At 42.1% G+C, this 27068-nt stretch overlaps 1 protein-coding gene across 3 annotated transcripts; it reads right to left on the bottom strand.

Moving 5' to 3' along the window:
* Positions 1 to 31: 31 nt before the first annotated feature.
* On the bottom strand, positions 32 to 25618 carry LOC121930734 (rac GTPase-activating protein 1-like). 3 transcript variants are annotated; one of them, XM_042467490.1, is made up of 17 exons: positions 25300 to 25618; positions 24293 to 24378; positions 22945 to 23147; positions 22111 to 22268; positions 20032 to 20104; positions 17342 to 17383; positions 16918 to 16995; positions 14945 to 15095; positions 13746 to 13921; positions 13226 to 13381; positions 12631 to 12726; positions 6796 to 6997; positions 6343 to 6448; positions 4167 to 4299; positions 1687 to 1798; positions 1456 to 1573; positions 32 to 870 (listed from the first exon to the last, which is right to left on the bottom strand). In XM_042467490.1, exons 1-17 carry the CDS (start codon positions 25566 to 25568, stop codon positions 819 to 821), a joined length of 2211 nt encoding a protein of 736 aa, XP_042323424.1. In that variant the 5' UTR covers positions 25569 to 25618; the 3' UTR covers positions 32 to 818. The 3 variants fall into 3 exon arrangements, 2 of the variants coding, with proteins under 2 accessions (XP_042323424.1, XP_042323431.1); XM_042467497.1 differs by having other exon boundaries at positions 24293 to 25618; XR_006104010.1 differs by lacking the exons at positions 32 to 870; positions 4167 to 4299 and having other exon boundaries at positions 1467 to 1573.
* Between the last annotated feature and the right edge of the window lie 1450 nt (positions 25619 to 27068).

The following is a 27068-nucleotide window of genomic DNA, read 5'->3' as shown; positions in this document are numbered from 1 at the left end:
GGCACTAATCTTTTGACATACTAATCTTTTGATCTTCTTTATTAAGATAGATTACAGGCTGTCTTCTACAAGAGTTATTCATATATTTAGCAAAGAAAAATACACGTATAGTGCTTTTTGAGATTAACATATTTTAAAGTAATCTACACAACCTGCTGTGGCTGGACTGCAACTCCCATTAGCACTAGGCAGCATAGTCAATAGTCAGTGAAAGAGCAACAAAGCATCCTTGGAGAAGCCAACTGTTGTCTCCACCTCCTCTAACAGCTTCTTATGAAATGAATGACAACAATTACTACACAAAAAGCACTTGTCCCTTTAACTATCCACCATAATATGACACTACCCTCCTTGTGTAATGAATAACAACAAAAAAGAAGTGCTGGTGGTGTAGAAGTGATTATCTACCCCCTAGTTGCCCAGTTTCCAAACAGATGGCATTGGAACAGGCCTGAATTCACCCAACCATTAAACTCCACAGTTTCAGGTACTAGTAATATAGAAGATACCTGTATGTACACTGACAGACTTGATGACAGTTTTATCACACATCCCAAATGAATCAAAGGCAAGGGTTTTGCTTTTCTGAGAATTCTTGATGATGGAGGTGGGAGAGGTGGTAGTAATATAAGACCGGAGAAGAAGACCACAGTACAAACCACTGTCAAGAAATCAAGTAACACGTCTTGCCCTGTTCTGTAAGGATACCAGATCAGAAACTGGAGGTTTCCTGGAAGAGGAAAAGGCAAAGAAGATCACTGCAGTATGGGGCAGTGGTGAAAGGACAGTCCTCAGTGGCAGGTGGAAAAGTAGCCTCCTTATTTTGGAAGTGCAAGGATTTTGCCTGTCTTCTTGGTCCGGTGGCCATTCCTGGCAGACAAAAATAGAGGAGCTTAACCCAGCAGTGGACATTTCCTATACAAAAATATATAACCATCAAAGCATTTTGCCAGTACAAGTGAAGGTCAAGATGGCACTCAATTTGCCCATTCCATAGAGAAATTGTCAGTTAAATATTATTGTAGTACTGGAAATAGCAACAGCACTGCTATCTGCCTCACCTGAGGGCAGCAGGCTGCCCCTGGAGCTGTTGGTTAGGCTGCCTGGGCCACACAGCTCTAGCCTCCCACAGAGACAAATAGTTAGGGAACTACAGCCCTTCCTCCATACCCCTTAGCATCTTCCATCTGAGGTAACTGCCTCACTGTGCCTAATGACAGGGCCAGCCCTGCCAGCTGTCACTTTGGCAACAAGAGCTGAGGACATACAGAAGCAGGCCAGGATCCTACCCAACAGATAAACATGGTCTCATCTCAGAGGAAGATGGGCCTGTACATGCACTCATAGTCTTGGTGACAGTTTTATCACCTGCCCCCAACAAATCCATGCCCAGGTAGTAATATGTTCCTGCCAACCCCATCATGCAGCCCCACTCTGTTGTCTCCAATCACTCACAAAGGTGGGAAGGTGGTACCAATGCAGTCACATAGTTTACTGGGGAGGCAGCCACTTCCTGGACTCATCTGGATGGGTGCATTGATTTTGGGAGAAGAGAGAGGACAGGAAAGCTGCTCTGTGGAGGAAGGGGGATGAAAGCAAGATTAGATCAAATTTTAGGATTACCAACACTGAACAAAATCTGCCCCCTCCCACTTTTTTCTCCTCAAACTATCCAGTTTATCATACCTTGCTCATTCACTCCATTAGTTTGTTGCACTGAGGGTACAAGGTTTTCCTGCTCTTCTCCCACAAAACGTTTCCAAAATTTCAGTGGTAATGCCAAAAGATGTGAAACCACCTGTGAGAATAAAAATTAAGTGTTTGATTACTTCCTGCCACAGATTTCTTCCTTGCTCATTCATTAGCTGGTTCTTGATTAATGTTTCCAGGCCGGGCGTATCTGTACCCAGCCACCATCTTTTTTGCATGGGGTCTGTTTATAAGACTAAATTTAACTTGGCAGGGCTGAAAGTTTACAAAAACACAAACTTGAAGAAAACAGTATGTAGAGAGATCTTGTAGCACTTTTGAGACTGAAAGAAACAAATTGGCAACATGAGTTTTCGTAGACTAAAGTCTACTTCCTCAGATGCATCAGGAGAGTGGCTATATATAACTACATACTGATGCTACAGACTACCATGGCTATATCTTTGAAGAAAACATGTCAAGATGCTTGTAACTGGAGATTTGAACCAGGGGTGTAAGATTTATGGCACACCAGCTGTTGTTGAATTGCAACTGCCATCATCCCTCACTATAGGCAATACTGTCTCAAGGTGGATAGGGCTACAACCCTACAATGTATGGCTACTTATTACCTACTCCTGGTTTGGACCTTCATATTCTTCTCTGGTTTCTACTTCTGGAGATACAAAAGTGGAGCAAATTGAAGTGTGTTTACTTTCAATGGCCACAATTCTGTATCAGCTAATTTAGGTCCACTGCATAAATAATCCAGTTTGAGACCACTTTAACTGCCTTGGCTCAATACTAGTGAATTCTGGGAACTGTAGTTTCATGAGACATTTAGCCTTCTCTGTCAGAGAGCTCTGGTGCCACAGTAACTACAATTCCCAGTATTGCCTAGCATTGAGCCAGGGCTATTAAAGCAGTCTCAAACTGGATTACTTCTGCAGTGTGTTTTGGACGTTAGTTATGTAGCTAAGTAGTCCAGCCCCCTCAATCACCACCGAGCAAGCAATACGAATCTGTCCCCCACTGATCAGGAAGCAGAAGACTGATGCTCCCACACTCTCCTGTGCTCAATCTCTGGTGCAAAAGTTGCAATTCCCTCTTGCATCAGAGATTGCTTGCATGAGGGTGAGGTGCAAACAGTTAAATGCTTCCTGATAAATAGGGAAGGATCCTATAGTTTACAGCAGCTGCCGCCTGATAAGTGAAAATTAGGGTACTTTCATGGTCCCTACACATTCCCTAAACTTGTGAATACGTGGGGATAACGGATATGAACTAGTCACGAATATGTAACTTTATGTTACACATTCATAACTGCCTTAGTGGATCCCAGCCACCAAGCTTGGAATTATGTTCTTCCCCCTCCAGCATTGTCACTTTTCCCTCCAAGTATTTTCAGAGCAAGAATGTACTTGGGGAAAAAAGACATGCTTGGAAAAAAGTGAAAATGCTGGATGGAAGAACATAATCCCACTGCTAAGCCAGAATGGTAAAATGCTAACAGATGAAAAAGCAAAACTGGTCACTGTCTATTTTGCTTCATTTTCCCCCTCAGTAGAGGACTGTGTGCTTCCATGCCATCAGCAGAGACTCTGGCAAGGAAGCCAGATTGCAAATCAAGATTGATAAGGATTTAGTCAGGAATCACCTCATTAACTCAAACTGCATTTGAGTACTGAAGGAACTTGCTGACATAATTTGCAGAACTACTCATCATCACTTTTGAGAAATCTTGGAGAATGAGTGAGATGCCTGAGGAATTGAGACAAACAAACATTGTCCCTCTCTTCAAAAAAGGCAAAAAAGAAGATCTTGGAAACCTACGGACCAGTCAGCCTGACCTCAGTACCAGAAAAAATGTTAGAAAGGATTATACAGGAGACTAAGTATCTTGATGACAATGAAGTGATTAGTAAGAGCCAGGATGGGCTTTTCAAGACCAACTTCTGCCAAACTTACCTTATATCTTTTTTTGATTGGGCCACTAGTTTAGCAGATGGTGAGATTACTGGCTCCTTCTAATCAATGCACTGCAAACACTGTATAACCTATTCTAATATTTTTCCTGTTATTGTATCAGACTTGAAATGTGGAAGGGAACTAGGATGAAATTAATAAAATTCAACAAGGAGAAATACAAAATTCTACATTTGGGCCACAAAACCCAAATGTACAGCTATAGGATGGCAGATACTTGGCTCGTAGTACTAAATGTGAATATGACCTTGGGATTTTGAACATGAGTCAGCGGTGTGATGCTGCAGCAAAGAAGGTGAATTCTCTTTAGCCTGCATTAATAGAAACTTTTAATACTTTCCAAATCAAGGGAAGTTATAGCCCCACTACATTCTATGCTGATCAGGCCTCATCTGGGGTTCTGTATTTGGTTCTGAGTGCCATCTAGCTGCAGGTCAGAAGAAATTAAGAGATTGACTATATATAAAACAAATACATGTCATATCTGTTACCAGGCATTGACGAGGTGTGTCTTCCATGATGATGACAGGGGTAGGGTTAGGGGTACTGTGTCCAACCAATGTTGGTCCAAAGATCCGTGCCAGGTTATGCTGGTCCATACGACATTCAGGGCTCTTTATAACCCTGAGGATGGAGAAAGGGGGCCATGGAATCAACAGGCACAACAAGAACCATTCTGCATAGTGGAGGGGAATATTCCTTCAGGGTCGGCAACAATCTCTCATGCCAGCCACATAATGAGATCGGAGCAGTCAAGCCTTAAGCCTCAGCCAAAAATGGGAAACCTTTGGCCCTTCTATATGTTTCAGACAATCTCTCAAATCACCCATCTTAGGTAGGGCTTCTGAGAATAGAAGTTCAAAACATCTAGAGATCCTAAGGTCCCTCCCTGTGCAAGTCTACATGTACCAATTGCAGTGGTTTCCTCTTGCCTTTGTGTGTCCCTGTCCAGACAACACAGGGTCAAAAGCCCAATTTGACTGCGGACTGGCCACATGTGGGAAGGACAGTCCCACAGCATATCTGGGCCAGCCTTCCCTTAACCAAAATTTAAAAGACTCACCTTTTGCTCTGGACCTTCTGGGAAGATCTAGAGTACTCCACAGCAATGGTGGGTGGCTGTCTACACAGCATCCCACTGTGCCACCTATCGCCAATGGCACAAATCGCCCCTCTGAGGTCACAATGATCAATGCAATCAATGCTGGGTGCCTTGTTTCTGGCCTCACAGTTAGGGACTTGTACCACCACACAGCACAGTGAGATGCTGTGTGAACAGTCACTCACTAGACAGCCATTGCATAGACAGTCACCTGGTCTTGTTGCATGCAAGTAACAGAGGGATGTCAGGGCAGTTTCAGGGCCAGAATATTCCAAGGACAGCCCAGAGTATTCTGGCCAGTATGGACCTGCCCCCTGTTCCTGGTTGAAGACTAGAAACCAAAGGCAGTTTTCCCCAACTTGGAACCCTTTGAGTATGTTATATTGCAAGTCTCATAATTCTTCAGCCAGCTTAGCTTTTAGCCATGCTAGCTGCGCATGATGGGAATCAGCTTAAAGCTAGCCTCATGCTAGCTGGGCATGATGGCACTTGGAGAGTGATGTGAGTCAGGTAAGTAACTGGGGTAAGACTTTCGGTTGGTTTCCACCACCATCACATTGACAGTGCCATCAATGCTGAGGATAACATCCCTGGTTAGCCAAGAAGACTATCTTATCCTTCCTATGATGTAAGAGATATTTCTAAGATCTACAGGGGAAGGCTTTCTCTCGGTCTTGCCACCATCACAGGCTTGCTTGGTGATAACATGCAGGACAGCCTTCTCAATGGCTACTTGCATTCTCTGGAACTCCTTTCCACAGGGATCTAGGCTACCCTGTTCCATGTTTTCCTTTTGCCAGCAGGCAAAGATGTTTTTATTCAAGCAGTCCTTTAATGAGTAAACAGGAAATGTTCTTATTTTGATGTGTGTTTTAACTTCTGTTTGGCTTTTAAATGATTTTATATTGCTTAATGTGAGGGATTTTAAACCTGTTTTTTAAACTTCAGTGTTAAAGTTTTTTTAACCGATTCTCTTTGGAAACTTCTTTGGGTCCCACTCTGGGAGAATGGTGTCATAGAAATTCAATAAATAGATAAATAAAATATTTGAACATGCTGTTTCTTTTATGTTGAGGGTGGAGTGTTTTGGGCTTCAATTCATAGAAAAGACTATTAGCATTGTACTCCAAAACATCTGGAGGGCAAAGCTTGTCCACTCTTGCTTAAAATGACGAGTACATATTTAACAGGAGCAGGTTAAGGTTGAAATCTTAAATCAAGCAATTCCATGCTCACCTTGTGTGTCTCTATTTTTTTAATGGAGTGGAAGGGGTTATCCTTTATCCCTTTGTCACTCATCCCAAACCTCCTCCCTGCAGCTGTCAAGCCCTGGGAGGGACTGCTGCTATTTCTAATGGTGGAGAGGTAATTTAGATGTTAATGAACCAGATCATATGGAGGTCTTCAAACAGAGGCCAGACAGCTTACAATAGGGGATGCTCTTGTGACAGAATGCCTGCACTAAGCAGTCAGTTTGGACCAGATGGCCTACAAAATTTCCTGCAGACTCCATGGTCAGGCCCAGTTCCTCCTCCATCTTACAGTCATACTCATGAACTCCTCACCTATGCAGATGGAGCATGAGAAAAGCCAGTGTGTCCCTATTAGCCAGAGGTAGCTTCATCACGACATGGCAAAGTGCAGTATGGCGGGCAGATTCATCTGGAATTTCTGTGTGGGAAGAAAATGAGATACAAGTACTCCTTATTACTCCTTTAGACACCAGTATTTAGACACTTAACCTGTGTACCTCTTGTAAGAAATTCCTCAGGAATGAAGCCAGCATCACTTAGGAGTTGAAATTACCAATGTTTATATTTCCTCAGTAGTTTTACATGAAATGAAAAAAAAATGTCCCCAATGAACAGAACTACATGAATCACTCAGGCAGCCAAACCTGAGGCATTCCTCACAGCTACAAACAAGCACAATATGTAAGTCATACTTCCCTTGCCCTGCTCCAAGTCATTGCCACCCCAGAACAGCCATTTTTCTCTTACAGTCCTCTCTTAACTCACCTGCAGCATGCAGGAAGGCAGAATGCAGGCAGAAGGTAACCAGAGGTTCCTTCAGACTCCTCAGGAAGTCCTTGAGAATGCCACAGATCACATTCACATCAGCCACATGGTCGAGGGAGGGAAGTGCTCTCCGAGCACTGAGTAGTTTGTTTTTCCATTCATGCACAAGATGCTCAGCACCTGGTACTCTGTACAGTCCAGTCTGCAGTTGAGAAACAAAATGGCAAGAAACAGAGCCATTGTATAGAACAACCACTGGTTTGACAGGGTTAAAAAGGTAAAGGTATTTCCCTTTGAGAAGGTTGTCAAGTTGTGTCCGACCATAGGGAGTGGTGCTCATCACCATTACTAAGCCAAAGAGCCAGCATTGTCAGAGACTACTCTGTGATCATGTGGCCAGCACTGTTTACCTTCCCACCGGAGTGGTACCTATTTACCTACTTGCATTTGCATGCTTTCAAACTTCTAGGTTGGCAGAAGCTGGGACTAGTGATGGGAGCTCACCCCATCACGCGGCACCTGGGTCTCAAACTGCCAACCTGCCGATCTTGCAATCAACAGTCAGCATCTTAACCACTTAAGCCACCACATCTGCATATTAGTGAATGTCAGGGATAGTCATTCACTAATATCCAGAAGATTAAAGGTTCCCACATCTGAGTTCAAGAGTCCTTTGGAAAGAAAACACAAATACGAACTACACTGACTGTAGAAACGAGGACAGTCTAAAGTAGTGCAAACTGGAGCATGTCCAAAGGAGGACAACTAAAATGGTGAAGGGTCTGGAAAATGCCCTATGAGGAACGACTTAGGGAGCTGGGGATGTTTAGCCTGGAGAAAAGATGGTTAAGAGGTGATATGATAGCCCTATTAAAATATTTGAAGGGATGTCATATTCAGGAGAGAGTAAGCTTGTTTTCTGCTGCTCCAGAGAACAGGACCCGGAACAATGGATGCAAGCTACAGGAAAAGAGATTCCACCTCAACATTACGAGGAACTTCCTGACAGTAAGGGCTGTTCAACAGTGGAACAAACTCCCTCAGAGTGTGGTGGAGTCTCCTTCTTTGGAGGTCTTTAAGTAGAGGCTGGATGGCCATCTGTCGGGTATGCTTTGACTGAGATTTCCTGCATGGCAGGGGGGGTTGGACTGGATGGCCCTTGTGGTCTCTTCCAACTCTATGATTCTATGATTCTACAGCAGTGGGGACACTTCAGCATTAAGCCTCTCACCTTTATATCCAGGTAGAGCACCCACATAGATCGGGGAATGCCAGAGTATAGGTGCAGGCTGCATGAGCCCCTGCCAGCCTATTTTTGCAGCCAATGCTCACCCACAATTTCTTGAACAGTCTTGTTTTTTTTTTTTTAATGAAATAACAAACAAAAGACTGAACTGCCTTTCCTGGAACACCCGAGGAATGGCAGTTTACTTTTTAAAAATGCCCCCCCCCATGATCATTTATTGAACTCTGTATATACAATTCTTGTTTTTTTTAGCAAGAATTAACCTCCAATTTTAGAAAATGAAATGGAAGCTGCACTCAAAACATTTGGGAGAAATAAATCACCAGAAAAATGACATACCAACAGAGCTGTTTCAAGCAATACAGACAGAACCCACTCAAATTCTTACTAGAATCTGTCAGGAAATATGGAAAACAAAAGAATGGCTTACATATTGGAAATGCTCTATATACATTCCAATCCCTAAGAAAGGAAACACCAAGGATTGAAGAAACCACTGCATTGATTTCTCATGCAATCAAAATTTTACAACAAAGAATTTCACCACATATGAAACAAAAATTCCAGATGACCAAGCTGGGTTCAGTAAAGGGAGAGGCACTAGGGATCATATTGCAAACATATTGTGGAGCACATAAAAGAATTTCAGGTGAAAAAATCTGCCTGTATAGCAAAGCCTTTGATTGTGTAGATTATAAAAAATCTTTGCTCTTAAAGAAATGGTTATGACACTACATTTGATTGACCTAATATGTAACCTGTACTCAGTATAAGATGCCACCGTTACGACAGAATATGAAAAACATAATGGTTTCCAATTGGCAAGGGGGTGAGGCAAGGTTACATTTTATCACCCTTATTACTTAACTTGTATGCTGACCATATAATACATAAAGCTGGATTAAACACTGAGGAAGGAGGTGTGAAAATTGGAAGAAAACTGGAAGAAGGAAAATCCACAAGTTAAGTTATGCAGATGACACCATACTACTAGCGGAAAATCACAGACTTGGAACAACTACTGAAGAAAGTCAAACAAAAAAAAAATGACCATATATGATTTACATAACTTTAAAAACACAATGAAGACATTGATGTCATCAAATATTTCTGTATCTTGGCTCAGTCATAAATCAAAATGGAGAGTGCAGTCAAGAAATCAGAAGAAGAAAATATGTACAATTTTTTTTGGAAAAAAGTGTTATTAGAAATAGAAAATGTTATGAATATAAAAACAGATAGAAGACCGAGCATTGTTTGGTTATCGTTATATAACTCAGAGAAATGGAAAAAAGAAGAAAAAGATTTGGTAACAAATTTGCTTACAGCAGCTAGATTAATAATAGCAAGGTGTTGGAAAACGAAAATAGATGTAGAAGTGGAGGATTGGTACAAAGAGGTTTGGAAATTAGCTATTATTGATAAGCTGACATGTAAACTGAAAGTTAAAAAAGGATTATGGAAAAGAAATGACTTTGAGGGGATTTGGAAAGAATTTGTTGAGAAAGTATTGAGAAAAGAAGATGAAGATTACCTCCTGAAGCCGAAATGAAATTTTGGATGGAATATAAGGATGGAAATGGCTCCAGGGAAGGGGGGCACTGAGTGGTATATAAAATAATGTGTTAAAATGTAATAGTATGTAATAGAATGTAGGAAGATATTTGTTTATGGAAATACCATAAAAAATTAAATAATAAAAAAGAAAGAAATCAGAAGAAGACTAGGACTTGGATGGGTAGCTTCAATTGTACAAATTGTCATGTCATTGTATTTCCAGGTTTCTATGTATGGCTATGAAAGTTGGACAATGAAGAAGGCTGATGGGATGAGAATCAATTCATCTGAGATGTGCTTCTGGAGAAGAATTCTGTGGATACTCTGGACTGACAAAAGAACAAATAAATGGGTCCTGGAGCAAATCAGGCATGAACTCTGGACAGAAAGACAAGATGAGACTGTCATACTTTGGGCATGAAAAGACATGATTCCCTAGAAAACACAATAAAGTAAGGCAGAATGTAATAGGAAAAGACTGTGATGCAAATGAAAAGACCCAGTCAAGGAAGACAAAGTCCTGAGTTTGCAAGACATAAGTGAGGTTGTTGATGATTGGACTTTGTGTTGGCATCCACTCGATGTGAATTAACAACAACGAGCTTATGTGGATATCAGTCCACTTCCCCACTAATTGCATCTGAAGATATGGACTAGTATTTACAATTGCTCATGCTAAAAGATTAATCAGTCTTAAAGGGGCTGCTAGATTAATTTTTTCTCCCCCCCCCCCTTCTTCTTTTTTCTTTCTTGTGCAACAACACAGACCAGCAGGACTACTTCTTTGAGGATGGATGGTTTCATTTTCAAAAGAAAGCAGCACCTACTATTGCTTCCCAAAACTAATTTTCTGCCTTACACAAGGAAATTCCAAGGTGAAGGGAAGGGAGGGGAGGAAATCAGCTTGCCTTGGGGCAGCTTGCAAATATTTGCAGCTCAGTTTGCATTCCTGTGTTCAGGAAGCTGCATTTTCCCTTTTCTGGTGCCTCAGTGAGGGAGGGGGAGTGCAGAGCCACCATTGCACCCCCTTATGTTCTATATCCAGGTGAGAATGCACTCCATGCCCCTTTTTGGTCCACCAAAGAGTCTAGCCATATGGGGGAGAGACACATTCCTATTTCTGCTGTGAGGATCTTTTCTTTGTGCAAGGCTGTGTGGGTAGGATGGCTATAGAGACTAGCTGTGCTACTATAGCATCAGCAGTCCGACTAGCCAACTTGCCCATGTTGGTTCACATTGTAGCAGCTGGCACAGCTTTCCAGATCTTACCTGTTTCCCAGCTGTATCATTTACTGCAGCCAGCTAGGTTCTTTGGAGTACTGGCCTCACAGGGCATTGCTCACTATTCTTTACATTCTCCCTTTGGAGGCAGGCAATTTGCCCTGCTAGTAGAGGAGATGCCTCTGCACAAGCACATTCTGTGTAAACATAGAGAGGTGTGGCATTCTAGAAACAGACAAGAGCAAATGACATGGGAAGTGAAACGAGAAACTTAAAATGGGAATGATGCAGAGAATGAACCACACATGAATACCATGGCAGGAGAAAGACAGGAAGGAGAGCCCCCCCCCGCCCAAGTGATGTTGAGAAACTGGATGTTGAGAAACTGGAGTGTGTCCAAAGGAGGGCAATTAAAATGATGAAGGGCCTGGAAAACATGCCCTATGGGGAGCGGCTTAGGGAGCTGGGGATGTTTAGCCTGGAGAAGAGAAGGTTAAGAGGTGATATGATAGATCTGTTTAAGTATGTGAAGGGATGTCATATTGAGGAGGTGGCAAACTTGTTTTCTGCTGCTCCAGAGAATAGGACCCGGAGCAATGGATGCAAGCTCCAGGAAAAGAGATTCTACCTCAACATTAGGAGGAACTTCCTGACAGTAAGGCCTGTTCGACAGTGGAACATACTTCCTCAGGGAGTGGTGGAGTCCCCTTTTTTGGAGGTCTTTAAACAGAGGCTGGGTGACCATCTGTCAGGTATACTTTGATTAAGAGTTCCTGCATGGCAGGGGGTTGGACTGGATGAAATAAAAATTGCCATCATTAAAAAATCCCTATTAAACATACATTAGAAAACAAAGCGACTAGTACACAAAACAAGATAAGGGAAGGAAGAAAAGTTGAGAAAACTAAATAAAATACAACTGGATGGGTTGGAATGAAGGGCTCTGAGTTATAAAATTTGATACGGATAGTGAAGCGGATAAAGACATTAAGTTAGCTTTGTGTGGGCTATCTTAGAAAAATGCTTGCATTTGTTGTTGTTTTTGTTTGTTTAAAATTTTTAAATAATATTTATTGCATTGTTTTAAAACTTCACATAAAATGTAAAGGGCTTTCTGATAGTATGGAACAAGGACTGGATTGTTTACAGGGCAGGCCTCTGTAGAAGGTCAGTTTAGGCTCCTGGCCTAGAAAATTAACTCAAACATCTGTAAGCATTGTTGGTTGGATGGAAAGTTATCCTGGGAACTTTTAGATACTATATTAGGATGAACAGATGCTGAACTCGGGGACTGTTCAGATTCTGGTCTGTCAAGGTGTGGAACAGAAATGATTTTTTAAAAATAAAGTTGAATCCTTGATTGACCAAGCATGGTCTTCTAATCACTCCTGGAGTTAATGGGGAAGGAAATTCCCTACCAGGTCTATGAGTGTAAAGAGCAAAATATTGTTTGTTTTTGAAACTATAGCTGTTCTAAAATAGCTATGGTTGGTGCTATCAGGGCAGGATTTGGGAGCAGAGGTCCACTCAATTTACTGCATGGCTTGGTTGGATTACTGTATTCTGAAGGAAGTCATATATACACCTCCTACCTCTAACAAACCCATTACACCCACAGTATAAAATTATCTGACTGGAATGGATAGGCACAACAAGCCATTAAACAACTTAATTATAGCATAAGAAAGAAGAAAAGAGTAAAACAGAAGGAGAATTGCGTTTGGTTGAAAGAGTCAAGCCGAATATATCTTAAATGGTGGCCCAAGCAACCTTTCATGTCCCATGCTTGGGCCCAACTCCTTTCCACTTACCTCCTGCAAGCCACGCTTTTCGACTTGATTGACACATTGAATCACTATGGGGGGCACCAGAGGTGGTGTGGCGGGTGCAAAATCAGCCAGAATCCCCTAAAGGAGAAAAAAAATGCAACAGTAGAGCCAGTTTTGTACAGTGGTTTGGGTGTTGGACTACGACCAGGGTTTGATTCCCAGCTGGGCCACAATACCCACTGGGTGACTTTGGGCAAGTCACATGCTCTCAGCTTCAGGGGAAGGCAATGACAAACCTCATTTGAACAAAATTTGCCAAGAAAACCCTATGATAGGTTTGCCTTAGGGTTACCGTTGGTCAGAAATAATGTGAACACACACAACAACCACAAGAGTACAGGATAGATGCTGGGAACAACTTTCATCCAGAGCAAAGAAAAACAGATTTGACTACAGCTCCCAGTGGTCATCCCAGGTTGGAAATTCTGGGAATTGTAGTCCAAAAAAAGTGAGTTTCCCAAGTTCTGGTCCCATCCTATACATTGTCAGAATTGCTTTTACCCTTGGTAGAGCCACCAAGCAAAACGCATATAAACAAGCTTCTCATTCCAGGCCTGCACTCAGAAACCACACTCACCTCTCTTACTCTGGGATGGGCACTAGGTGTGCATAGAGCCTGGCAGTGTTCTTTGCACTCAGGATGCACCAGGAGTTGGCAAGGTCGACATCTGAATGCTATCTTCCCAAAACGAAGGCGGGATTTGCAAACTGCACAGTACTCCAGGCGGATCACCTTAGGTAGGGAAGACAGAAAAAGGAGGTAATAAGCACATAGCAGAGATCATAAAGAAAAAGAAACCAGATTCCCCCAGCCTGCCTACTTCACTAAAATCCACCCTAGCTTTGTGCCTGAGATAGTATGCCAAGTGGGGAAATTTATCCCAGAGTACACCTGCCCTCTCCACTTTAGGACAGGTGATCCAGACCACCTTTCCTGAGGGACTCTTGAAGTTACTCCACTAGCAGAGAAATACACCAGCTGGAAACTGCTGCTGGAGGAAGGTGCTGTCATGGAGTCTGATGGTTCTGTCATTTGCTTAAAAAAATAGTTACAGTTATTATTCCAAGTCCTGTCCATTCTCAGTAGTTATTGTTACCGTCTTGGAAGTAAAGTGGTGTTGCTGGAGTGTGGGTGTTGATTGTGGAGGAGATGGAGTGAAGGGGACTGGAGCACCCCTTTGCTTATGCCCGATTTCTATGTCAAGGTTGTCATTTTCAGCCTGACTGCCACCTCCTGTTGAGCTATCAGTGCTGCCCCAGATTGTAGTGAGATCTGTGGAGAGAAGGACCAGACTCACCAGGATGAAGAAAAGAATTCACTCTTTTGCCATTCTAGTTCACATCTCCCAGCATGCATTGTGACATCCTGCACTAATCTATCTATCTTGTGGCAGACTTTCACTTGTAGGACCTTCTGTGGTTATGGACATAAAGTGCTTACTGGGATACTTTGTGGATATGAACTTGTCCAGGAACTCCGGCTCAGATAGGACAGAGTACTCACTGAGTCTCTTTTTGCGCTATTGAGTTTGGGAATATAGTGAGAGAGGATCAAGAGGATAGTCTCAGTGATTCAAAGTATCTCTACACAGATGGGGAACCCAAGACCCCACTTCCAAGAATGCTCAGCAGGAGGAATGCCCACATGAAGACAGAATACATCTGAAATCCCTGTTGAGCCTTTCACAACTACTCAAAGCCTGCTCATAATTTAAAGTAGTATAAACAGAGATACAGGTAGTCTCTTGTAGTTCAGGTTTAATCTTGGGGTTAAGCTATCCCTTCTCTTCTAACTTAGCATCATGTCCTGATATTTTTGTCTACCATTCTCTCTTTAAAGAAAAGGATATGGAATTGGAACAAGTAATCAAAAGTATATACAGAAGGGCATTCCCATATTGACAATTTCTCCCCAATTATAGTAAAGAAGATGTGACAGGGACTTACATAGATACAGAATATAAGGTTTAGCATGGGAATGGGGAACTTTTAATTTTCCAGATGTTTTGGTTTTTCACTCCCAGAACCTCCTCCACCATGGTGAAAGGTAAGATATTGTGGGAACTGGAGTTTGAAATTTCTGAAGCCTGTATGATTTCCATCTGTTTAAACACCAGTGTTGCCATTATCCCACTTGATATCACTGTGGGAATGCAGTCCATTGTTCATGGGGTGGTACTCTGAATGCTCATAGTTATGCTCTAGTATGACGGCTAATGTTTCCACCCTAATCATGCCTTTTTATTTTCAAGCCCGTCAGTTCCTACTCATGAGATAGGACAAATTGAAGATGCACCTGACTTTGTGGAGGGCCAACGATTGGGCTGGGAACAGCGACGGGATGTTGCAGCAATTGGTATCAAACTGTGGCCAACAGAGCTTTTGTTATCAGCAATGACTCCAGATTTCAGGGTCACCACACGCATCCCCCCCTTGGACTGGGAAGACTTAAGAGGAGGAAAAAAAAAAAAAAAAAAAAACAAAACAAAAAACACCAGATGAAGGGAATTCTTACACATATGCAGATTAAAAGCCCATATTCTTAAACAAGATCAAGGGAATCTCAAATAGAGCCATGGGGATGGTGTGGGTCAATTTCCTTATCTTCCCATCTCTGCTCAAAATGGAAAGTGGTTCTTGAGTATAAACCAATTTCCTAAAGGAAAGTGTATTCCTGCACCAGCCTGTTGATGTCTTAAGATTTTCAGAAGTTTTGTCCAACTTTCTTTGTTATCACCATTTATCTTCAAGGACAAATGACTGGCATCAACTTAGAAATAATTTTTGTTCCAGGTCAAAACTTTTCTATTGGTTGACCAGACATACTAAGGCAATCAATTTGTAACTTTTTTCATAGCATTTTCCTGATTGTATTTTATTGTTTTTATTTTATATTCCTTTTCCACTTTTCTTATTGTTTGATGAAGGATGATATAAAAATATGAAACTGTATAAATAAAGAGAGCCAGTGTGATGTAGTGGCTTGAATGTTGGACTAAGCCTCTGGAGACCAGGGTTCAATTCCTAGCTTGGTCATAAAACTCACTAGGTGACCTTGGGCAAGTCACATGCTCTCAGCCTCAAGGGAAGACAGTGGCAAACCTTCTCTGAACAAATCTTGCCAAGAAAAAAACATGATAGGTTCACCTTAGGGTCACTATAACCTGGAAACAACTTGAAGGCACAGAACAACAATAAATATAAATAAATCTATTTTGTTGCTGTTTCATCATATCACTGGGTGATGTTGCCACTAATTCTAGAAATTCTATTTTGGACATTCTTTCTGAATGTATTAACTAAACATTGAAAGTTATTTATGAACACTGTACACATTGAACAATAAATTGAACTATACATTTATTGGTTCAATAAATGCTATTAACATATCAGAGAAACAAACACACGTTTACATATGAGAGGTCTCTTAGACAATCATAAGTAAGGTTGAATCCTCAACTGAATTATTTTCTGAGTGAACTTCCACATATCTGTCTAAATGTGCACAGATCTTGGATGTCATGGCTAGAAGTCACTCAGAATCCAAGATTATGGTGGTTTTGTAGGGGCATTATTTTCCCAGTTTTTCATGTATGGTATTTGCTATTATTTGCCATCATTTTTCTTTCATCCATCATAGTCTCCTCTTTTATTGCTTCAGAAAGTTCTTTTCGGGACATTGTCCATTTCTTGCCTTGTCTGACACCAGACAATGTGTCATGCAAAAATCAAACTTGATATAGTGTATGGGTTCTGTAACTGAAATTCCTCTGCCTTTTTATTCTTGAGAAGGGACCTGCCCAGTCTGAATCCAGATCAAAGAAAGGGAATTTTTCAGCAATACTTCCTTATGGAACCCTCCTCTAAAACAGCTGATGTTTGTCACAGTTAGAAAAAAAACTATGGGCAATTAAAATAATGCAGATGATCTTGTGCTGAAAAGGAGATGTATGGTATGTATTCCCATATGACGGCTTCTAGATGAGACTGAAGCTAAGGTAGATTCATACACAGTCACTTAACTGCACCTACTATGGTAGCCATGCTTAGCATGGCACCCCATAATAATGTCTGTATACAATTCCCATTATCCTTGGCCAGCATCTGATACTTCACTGCCTTATTTGATCATTTCATATGAATACACAATCACATTATTGCACAGCTTATCATTTTATATTTTAACTTTGCATGAGATCACTGATGCAATAGCTAAGCCAGGTTTGTAATATTGTCAAGAATAATTCCCAGTGCAGTGATGATACTTACACTGGAAATAGCTGCCGCAGATGGCCGTGCCCGTTTGGCTGCTACCACTGGCTGAATCAGGGGTGCCAGGGAGGAGCGCTGAGGGAAAAGGAACAAAAAGAGATGATCACAACAAGGATAAGGCTACCCATATAATTCTGCCCAGGAATGGGGGCACTCCATACAAATGTTTGCCACTCTCTCCAGCCATCAGAATGTTGACAAAGCAGAGCAAAAATGATGGCTGAATACATATAACAAGATTTTTGAAGACTCGTGGGCAGAAAATCAAAGCTAAAATTACAAGTTTTTCTCTGTCATTTGTGACCACTGAGCAAACAAATGTCTGTGGCAGTCACGGAAGGCAAGAATATGAAGGGTGTTTCTGTTTAGAAACATGTAGCAGATGTGTAATTGGATGTCCCCTAATATAAACTTTACTCACCCCTCTGTCTCTGTCTTTGATAGGCCTTGTCGTACCAAGGTCCTTAGGGAAAAAATGAAAAGGGAAATCTGAGATGCAGCTAAGAAAACATGTTGTTTAAGATCTCCTTATACATCAGCTCCTACACTGAACATGTGCACATCTTAACTCTACCTTCCTCTCCAAGTTATGCTTTGCACTGTATATGTATCACTCTGGCAACCTGTGAAGAATGCAGTAGCCCATCATTATTGCAAACAGATTTGCCTCTACCCCAGCTATTTACAGATTTATTGAGAGTTCCTGCATGGCAGGGGGTTTATTAATATTTATTACATTTATGTCTCATGCTTTCTCCAGAGTTCAAGGCTGCATATGTAGGCTTTCCTATTCTTACTTTAGGCTAAAAATACCCCCAAACCCTACTTCCTACTTTGGGCTACAAAAGGAAATTTCACCTTTAGGGAGTGTGTGAAGTGAAAGGTGTGTGTGGATGAGAGAGAGAGAGAGAGAGAGAGAGAGAGAGAGAGAGAGAGAATATGACCAATTGTGGGGAGTGAAGGCAACACATTGGACTCTGGAATGCCACAAACTGGAGAAAGCTCCTGTATTTTTAATCATCATACAGAAGAGGGAAATTTCAGCAGGTGTTAAATTGACACAGGGGTGGGTAACAAGCAACACCTGGGGAAATTCACTCTTCTGAACAACAATTAAAGTATAGGAGCCTTCTCCAGTGTTCACACTGGCAGCCCTAATGCTAACCCTGAGCTTCTGGGGAAAACTTTCTCTCCTTTCCAATAGGATTTCAAGAACTGAAAATGAATTACAGGTCAAATATATCTGGTCATGTGACTATCCATTGGGGAAAAATTGGCCTTCAAGCCAGGTTTCAGAAATAAGCACAGGATCATTTGACATGTCCATTTTCAAACTGTGGGTGGAATACATATTTTTTTCAGAGACATAGCCATGTTAGTCTGAAATATCAGTATACAAAGGGATCTTGTAGCACCTTTGAGACTAACTGTGCAAATGAAATTGTAGCATAAGCTGTTGTAGACTTGGTATACTTCCTCACATGCATGGAGTGATTTGTGAATATTCACTGCATGCATCTGAGGAAATAGTCCAAGTCTACAAAATGCAACAAAGTGCTACAGAGGCTATAACTTCTTTTGCAAAATTAGTCTCAAAGATGCTACTAGATATTTTTTGTAATTGAATACCTGGCACAAAGCAACATCAGACTGTAGATGTGGGTCCCAGTTGGGGTCTGAACAAAAATGCTTCAGAATTTCAATACTCTGTGCTCTCTTCTCCCCCTTTTCAAAGAATTGCTCTCAGCCAGTCTCTCTCCTGTTTTGTTTCACTCTCTGAGCCCATCTGCACTGCTGAAGTAATCCAGTTTGACACCACTTTAACTGCCAGAGCTCAGTGTTATGGAATTCTGGGAATTTTAGTTTTGTGAGAGATTTAGCCTTCTCTGTCAAAGAGTTCTGGTGTCAGAACAAACTACAATCCTCAGAATCCCATAGCATTTAGCCCAGACAATTAAAGTGGTGTCAAACCAGATTATTTCTGCACTGCGGATGCAGCCTATGTCAAGCCATGGCACACTTTTCCAGCAGTCAAACCTAGCAACTGACATGAGGATTACTGTCTTATATCACAAGACTGGGGATAGATCTGCCAGACTGAAAACTGGAGAGGCCACTATACCTTTAATGACGGGGCAGAAAGAAATTAACAGGTGTTATTTCTTACACAACCAGCTAAAAAGAAACACTTGCTGGAATTCCCTTTTCTACACAAAACTAAAGGTACAGGAGCCCACCCCAGTTTTCAGTCTGGAAACCCTTATTGACATGCTAAGTAAACTGTTCAGATGAAATAGTAAGGAGCCAAGAAATCAACTGCAATTTTGACAACCACCTGGGCTGCCAACAGAAAGAGAACAAAGGAGCCACTGATAAAATGCATAGAATTATTTCCTCCCCAAAACACACTACAGTATAGAAAGGTTTACATTTGGACTATATTGAATGCAGAAGTTCAGTGAGGTTACTTTCAAACCAGCTTCATTGTTCTTAAGGTGCCACATCTGCCCTATCCTTTGTGGTACCAAGCAAGTCCCTTTAAAAGAATATGCTTGTATTAATAAGGAATACTTCCTTCCTTCCATGTCTGTTAATCACCTATATTATTAAACATGAATTATTTAAAAATAAGGTAATTTCTGAAGTGCTGGGGTTGTTTATTTGGCTCAGTGTATTTCCAGTAAGGAGTCCTGATTGTTTAATTTCTTCTGCCCCAAAGAGCTTGCACTAAGGTAAGCTATCGTTCCCTATGCAACAGTTGCTGGTGCCATAGCGGCCACAGAATCTTGCCCATTCTGTTGAAGCCCCGTAGTCTCACACATATTTGCTAGGTTAAAAACAAAATTACCTAGTGGCCAGGGAAGCTGCAAGCAAAACATCTTTACGTTATCTTTATTACCCCAAAACTGTCCTAAAAAAGAAGGTACTGCAAAATCCAACACTTTGTTTTACAACACGATATTGCTACCTGCTAAAAATGATTCTATCAAGTGGATGGAAGGGGCCCATGGTATTTTCTTCCAGGTGTGCCCATCAACCCAATCATAACCTCTGATTGAAGCTTGCTAGGCTTCTTCCCTATCAAACCTGGGAGGAATGGATGGTACTTACTATTTCATCATCTGAGTGGTCAAAACTGATGTCAGACAAAATTGAAGTACCAAGTTCTTTCACTGCAGGCAATCTAACAGTTAAGAACAGCAAAACAGATTAAATGATGGACATCTGTCTAGTATTACATTGGTCTCTCCATCCTGGTACCATTCTTCATTCCTAGCTCATCTAGAGCAGTCTCCTCTCCAAACTTCTCAAAACACACACTCACAATTCTGGGAAAACTTGCTTTTCACTGTCATTTCCTTTCGAAGGGTGCCCTAAGTTCTGCATAGTAATACCAAGAGAAGTACTCACTATGAATCCTTTTTAATGTTTTCTACACAAACAGATCTTATTGCTTCAGAAATTCTGTGCATAAACCCTTAATTACCCAATTCAGATCACCCGTTTAAAACCTGACAACTTCACTTAAAGGGATCAGGTGATTCAAAAAGACATCTGACTCACAGCCTGGAGAGTTCTTGCCTCTACACTAGACAGGGCTTTTGATGGTCCAGCTCAGTATAAGCCAGACACATTTGTTAAAACTTTTCAAACTCCTAATGCGGAAATCACTGTAGGATAGCCATCTTTAAAACATCCAAAATTGCTGTCAGGTATAAAATAAAGTGGATTCTAATTAAAAGAAAAGATATTCCAACTAAAAAATGACAATAAGAGTTGTTTGGCAGTGGAGTAGACTACCTTGGAAAGTGGGACATGCTCCTTCACTGGAGGGTTTCACATAGAAGTCATATGGCCACATCTGATGGGTATTTTAGCAGTAAATTCTTACAATGGAAGAGGGTGGGATGAGGTGACACTGAAAGGCACCTACTTTTATTATTCTGCTGTGTGAGGATGCAGAGATAATCTATTATTGGCTATTCAACATCAATTGCATATCACCTATGGCACATCATATTTATGACTTCAATGGAATGCCAGCAGTGGCAACACTAGGGTTGGTGTCATCCAATGCAAGAGAGGGAACGAACTGCCTTGCCCACCACTTGGCCAGACCACCATCCTCCCAGCTTTCAGAGTCCCACAAAGCAGCTGCCCCATGGGACTCCAATGGCACCACAGCCCCCCGCCAGACCTTCATAGCCCTGTGTGGTGGCTGCCCCTGCCGTTACTGAGAGGGACGGCACTGTGGCCTCCTGAGGGCCCGTTTTGAGTCTAGTGTGGCTGCTGGGCAAGCGAAAAAGCACCTTTTATCACTTTCCCAGTAGCCGTGCCAATCTCTCCAGTTGTACCACCCCACTGGGTGACATCCCCCTCTGGGGTGTCACCCAAGGCAGTCCAGAACTCCCCCCTCCCCCCTTGTGATGCCACTGAGTGCTAGCACTAAAAAAGTCCTTTCTGTAGTTGCTACACCCAAAATACAGACTCAGGTTATAATCTTACTGATGGCCTAAATACCCTAACGGCACCAGATCTCATCTGATCTTGGAAGCTGAACAGGATTAGCCAAGGTTAGTACTTGGATAGGAGATCGCCAATGAAAACCAGGTGCTTTAGGCTATATTTCAGAGGTAGGAACTGGCAAAATACCTCTGGGTATTCTTTGCTTAAGAGAACCCTATTAAAATAATTCATGGGGTTGCTATAAGTCAACAGGCAACTTGAAGGAACATACACATACACAATCTTACTGCCTAAGATACAGGAGACAGTTCCTCCACTCACTTGCCCCCATGTGCTTTTTGCTTAGGAGTGGCTACAAAATCAGATGTCTTAATTTGAATGTGTGTGTGTGTGTGTGTGTGTGTACGTACCTTCAAGTCACATGCTGACTTATGGCAATTCCATGAATTTCTTAGGCAAGGAATAATCAAGAATAGTTTTGCTAGTTCCTTCCTCTAAAATATAGCCTAAAGCATCTAGTATTCATTGGCAGTATCCCATACAAATACTAACTAGGACTGACCTTGCTTAGCTTCCAAGATCAGACAAGATCTGCTGCCTTTGGGGTATTTAGGCAGATTCACATTACTTTTATAGGCTATAATACCCAGAATCCCTTAGCAATGCTCAAAGTTGTAGTCCCAAAAAGTAACATTTCTGAGTTTTGGTCTTAAGTAAACTCACACTTCCCCTGGCACACAGTGTTTGCTAGGCAGCAGAGTGCTGTGGCTGAAACATGGCCGGTTGAAAACTGCCAGAGCTGCTAAGCACTGATCCTCACTGAGAGAAGAGATCTGTGGATCAGCCATCAGGCAGTCATAGATAAGCTTCAGCTTGCGCTCCTGTTGGGGGTGAAAGAGGTGGGAGACAACAGAGAAAGTGGAGAATGTTACAGCTACAAGATTCCTGTTGTAACAGAGCCATGGTCCTTGTGCTGGGATGGGGATAATGGACAGAATGGCCCACTGGGGTCAAACACAAAATGTATAAAATTTAAACTATGACCCCCATTCCATTGGAATTAATCCCTACTGGGTTCAGAAAATAACCTGCAACTCATTCAATTGCTATCTCTGTGTCTGCCTCATTTCCTAGTGCATGTAAATTAAAAAGCAAGCAAAGTTTTTTTATTATTTGCTTTGCAGTTCTGTGTCACAGCTGCTGTGGTTTGGACACTATTTATGAGACCTGCATCAACATTGTAACTGTGCTGAGTCACATAGACAGTCTTTCTGGTACAGCAGCATTAGCTGTTGCCTCAAGGGCCCATTGTGCTAGATACTAGAATGTTGAACAAATTGTGCCTACATTTCTATTGAGATCAAGCTTAGACCCTCTTTTGCAGCAACCAGATCTCATTCATTTCTATGGTCTTTACTAGGATAAAGGCCAGCCCAGTACCCCTAAGAACAAAAGTAAGAGTGCCTTAAGATTCAGAGGTTGTTTTGCCAGCATACACCACTCAATACAACATGTGCTGTTCACTCTCCATGCTTTATAACCATGCCAAGTAAGCACCTGTTTTTCTAGCTCTGCTTCTGCCCCATGCCTTTTCTTCATCTCCACCTCCACTTGGTTGCGGGCATGTTTCAACTTCACCTCCAGCACCAAACGCTCAGATTCTGACTGGCGCAGATGCTCCTGTACTCTCTGCAAGTCATGGTCCAGCTGGCAGCACCGCTGACGCATCCCCTCAAGGCATTGGGCAATCTGGAGATAGTCTAGGGCAAACAGACTGAAGTTTTGCATCAGGATTTGAAGATAAGAGGTCTCTATAAGGGCCAATATAGTATACTAGGTGGAGTGTAGGATTAGGATGTTGCAGAACAGGGTTTGAATCCTTGCTTGCCCAGGAAAACCGATTGGGTGATCTTGGGCAAATCACACTCTCTCAAGCCACCAAGGAAGGCAAGGTCAACACCCTTCTGAACAAATTCTATCAAGAAAATCCTGTGATAAGCTCATGTTAGGGTTCTCATAAATAAAAAATGACTTGAAGGCACACAACAATAAACTGGGTTGGGGGGGCAAGAGAACTCTGTGTGGAGGACTCTTCTCAGATAGGGATGGAGATGTTGGACTACAGCTCTTATTACCCCTCACTACTGACTATAGCTAGTGGGAATTATAGTCTCACTGGTTTGAATTATTGTCTCACAATTTCTGCATGTCCCAAATACATGGCCTAAGAAGCAACTAACAAGAATATGAGCTGAAACTTGAGGACTTTCCAAACAATATGTGAAAATCACTCCTATGAAAACTAAAAAACAAATGTTGTTGTTTCTGTTGTTATTACAGGTTGAATATCCCTTAACTGGAATTCCAAAATCTGAAATACTCCAAAATTGTCCACATGGGTGGCTGAGATAGTGACACCTTTGCTTTCTGATGGTTCAGTGAACACAAACTTTGTTTTGTGCAAAAAATAAAATAAAATAAAAATACTATGTATAAAATTATCTTTGGGCTATGTGTATAAGGTGTATCTGAGACATAAATTAATTTCATGTTTAAACTTGGGTTCCATCTCCAAGATATCTCATTATGTTAATACAAATATTCCAAAATCCAAAAATGTCTAAAATCCCAAACACTTCTGGTCCCAAGAATTTCAGATCAGGAAGACTCAACCAGTACTATTAAACTTCATTAATAACCTGCCTTTCCACTGAACGTTTCCCAAAAGTTGGTTCCTGTTTGCAAATGGAGCTTATATGAGAGAGTTACTAAAGTCTGAAAAATTAGGTGTTTATGCTGGGGAGAGGAGCATGGAGGAAAAAAGAGACAAGCAGTGGCATGTTAACACACCTTTGGGCACAGAGTCAAAAGATGAAGAATGGGGAGATCACTTTGGCCAACCCACCTAGTTCAAGAGTGCTGTTGAAGTCCACAAACTCCAAGAGCTGGTCCAAGCGCTGCATAAGGAGTGGCCCTAGGCGATTCATCCTGCTAAAGATACATTGGTTGACAGATAAACACAGACACTTTAGGCCTCAGGGGTAGTGAAAAGGAATGAAACTGAAAGCAACCTTCAGGACAGTCCCAGGGAGCTCATCCTCTGCTCCTCATCATGGTCCCACTTTCTCCCCTAAAATTGGGACTTAAGAGTGGTTTACAATTTAAAAAACAAAACAAAACAGTCCAATTAAAAACATACAAAAGAAAGCCTTCAAAGAGGATTAAATCAGTGCCATATTAAAACAGTTCATTCATTCAAAAATAAAATAAAGTTTTAAAAAAGACCAAAGCCCTTAAAAGCTGTATGCTGAACTATTATGAAGTGAGCCCTAACTCCAATCCTGAAACCACTCTGGAGGCCAGGGAGGCCAGTGGGCGACCATGGGCAAGAAGAAGTCACACCCTCTCAGCCTCCTCAGGGGAAGAAGGGCAAAGCGCCTCTGAAGAAATCTTGCCAAGAAAACCCCAAGACAGGGTCGCCATGAGTCAGAAACGGCACACCACAGCCAACAATTCTGAAGAGAAGACTACCCTAGGACATGGACAGAGAGCCTCTTGTACACCCCTGAGCTTCATGAAAAGGAACCCTGAGAGTCTATCAGGCTTGGGGCAGAAATATCTAGTTAGAGAGTCCTCTCAACATGGTTTGGGGAAAGTTCTCCTTGTGAGAAAAGTATCTGGAACAACAACAACAACAACAACAACAACAACAACAACAACAGGGGGGTAAGGAAGAGATGAGACCCAGAAGAGGTCTTCTTCAACCAGCCAATAGAGTCCAGAGGAGAGAAAGGCAGGAGGCACCCAATTTGGAAGTGCATCCCTGGAGCAACGCCTGCAAGGCTCCCGTGCAAAAGCCTCCCTCCCTTGTGCAACACCACCAGCAACACCCCCACGCTGCTTCCCACTTACACACAAAGCCCTTTCTGCCATCTAAGGAGCCCGCCAAGCCCCTCGGGGACTGGAAAAGCCTGCCTCACCTCCCCGCCCCCTGCCCAGCTCCACCTCCGGAGGAAGCAAGGCCCCTGCACCAAGGAGGAAGGGGGGGGGCGCTGCTGGGGCCCTTTAAATCCAGCCTCTCCTTCCCCTCCATGCTCCATCCATACACAACCAAGAGACATCATTGGCTCCTGGTGGGACTGGGCCCAGTGATTCCCAAATTCTGATCCAACATCAAACATCCACCAAACAATGATTCTTCTATTGGCCAAGTGAAATGCACAATTCCACCAAACAGTGAGCCCCTACAGACAGGCCAAAATAAATCTGCTTTGGGTCACTTTGGAGGTATGCTGTTTAAATGATGCATGCGTACTAAGAAGCCAGAAGCTGGGCCAAAGCCACACTCCAGTCTTAAGGACTGGACATTCCAGTCCTAAGGACTGGAGCGCAGCTTTGGCACAGCTTCTGGCCTCTTAAGATGTGTGTGTCATTTAAACAGCATACCTCCAAAGTGACCCAAAGCAGATTTATTTTGGCCTGCCTGTACAAGCCCAGTGATACCTTTTTTGACCAACCAAAATGAAGAATATACTTGTTGCAAGCTTTTGACGCTCCACTGGCTTCTTCATCAAGCAACCCGTTAGATGCCAAACAAGAGAAAAATTAGAGATCTTAAGAAGATGCCTGCATTTAGTTGTTTCTGTCCTGGCTCTCCTCCTTCTCTGCCCATGTGGCAACTGGGCAAAGTCCAGGAAACTGAAAGGCCATTTGCCTAGCAACAAGGACTCCTCATTTGCAGTCCAATATGTTTCCATTCCTGGGAGGCCACAGGCCTCTTTGTAGGCAAAGGATACTCTAAATAGTAAATTCAGTTCATATTTGTATTCATATAGCTTGTCCCTTCTTTAATAAATTGAGAGACAGACTGGTGATACAGTTACAAGTTTATCATCTACCTCAGGGCCTGGTTTCTTTAACGAAAACTGCTGCCACATGAGTGACCCAAAAGTGTCACTTGGTGCAATTATAGCTATTGGGGCAAATATCAGATCTAGGAGCGGGAATTTTGTGTATGAAAATGTCACCAAAAAGTGTGATATTCAGTTTTATTTCTGTGTTGCATCTCTTTCTAGAAGAGAACTTGATAGGTTCTCATGCAAGTTCTTCTAGAGAATTTATCAACATTGCTAAGAAGTGGGCTCATGAAGAGGAAATACAGCTTGGCAAGTTCTTGCTGTTCTGTGTCACCCAAAGATTTAGGCCTGCTTTGAGTGGCATAAAAATTTGTGGTACTTACAACTCCATTCATTTTCTGGTAATGACCTCTAGAACTTCAGTAGTTAGCAGGAATGCATGGGAATAGATACAATTTATTCATCTTGAGTTATCACAGTTTCTAATTACTGACAAGCTAACAGTATAATTCTATAAATATTTGCCTCAGAGTAAACATAAGAAAACATAGCATGAAAATGTGTAGGCCAACCAAAGTCCTTGTGGAAATGATGGGTTTGAGTAGAGGTTCTAGATCTTAGGAACTGTACTTTCTACCATGGGCTTCTGGATAGTGGGATGATTCTCAGGGAAAAAACACTGCCTTGTAAAGGGGGTGTGTGTGTGTATGAATTATGCACCACTGCTGCCATAGGTAGTTTCAGAGTTGCTGCTGTAGAGTCTCAGGAGGTTCACTTGGCCATATCTTCTCCTTCCTCCCATCCCCTCAAAATCTTACCAAACTG

This window comes from Sceloporus undulatus, chromosome 1, assembly GCF_019175285.1.
Source record: "Sceloporus undulatus isolate JIND9_A2432 ecotype Alabama chromosome 1, SceUnd_v1.1, whole genome shotgun sequence".
NCBI lineage: Eukaryota > Metazoa > Chordata > Lepidosauria > Squamata > Phrynosomatidae > Sceloporus > Sceloporus undulatus.
Note: the sequence above shows the minus strand (reverse complement) of the source record. Positions and strands in the feature narration are given on the sequence as shown.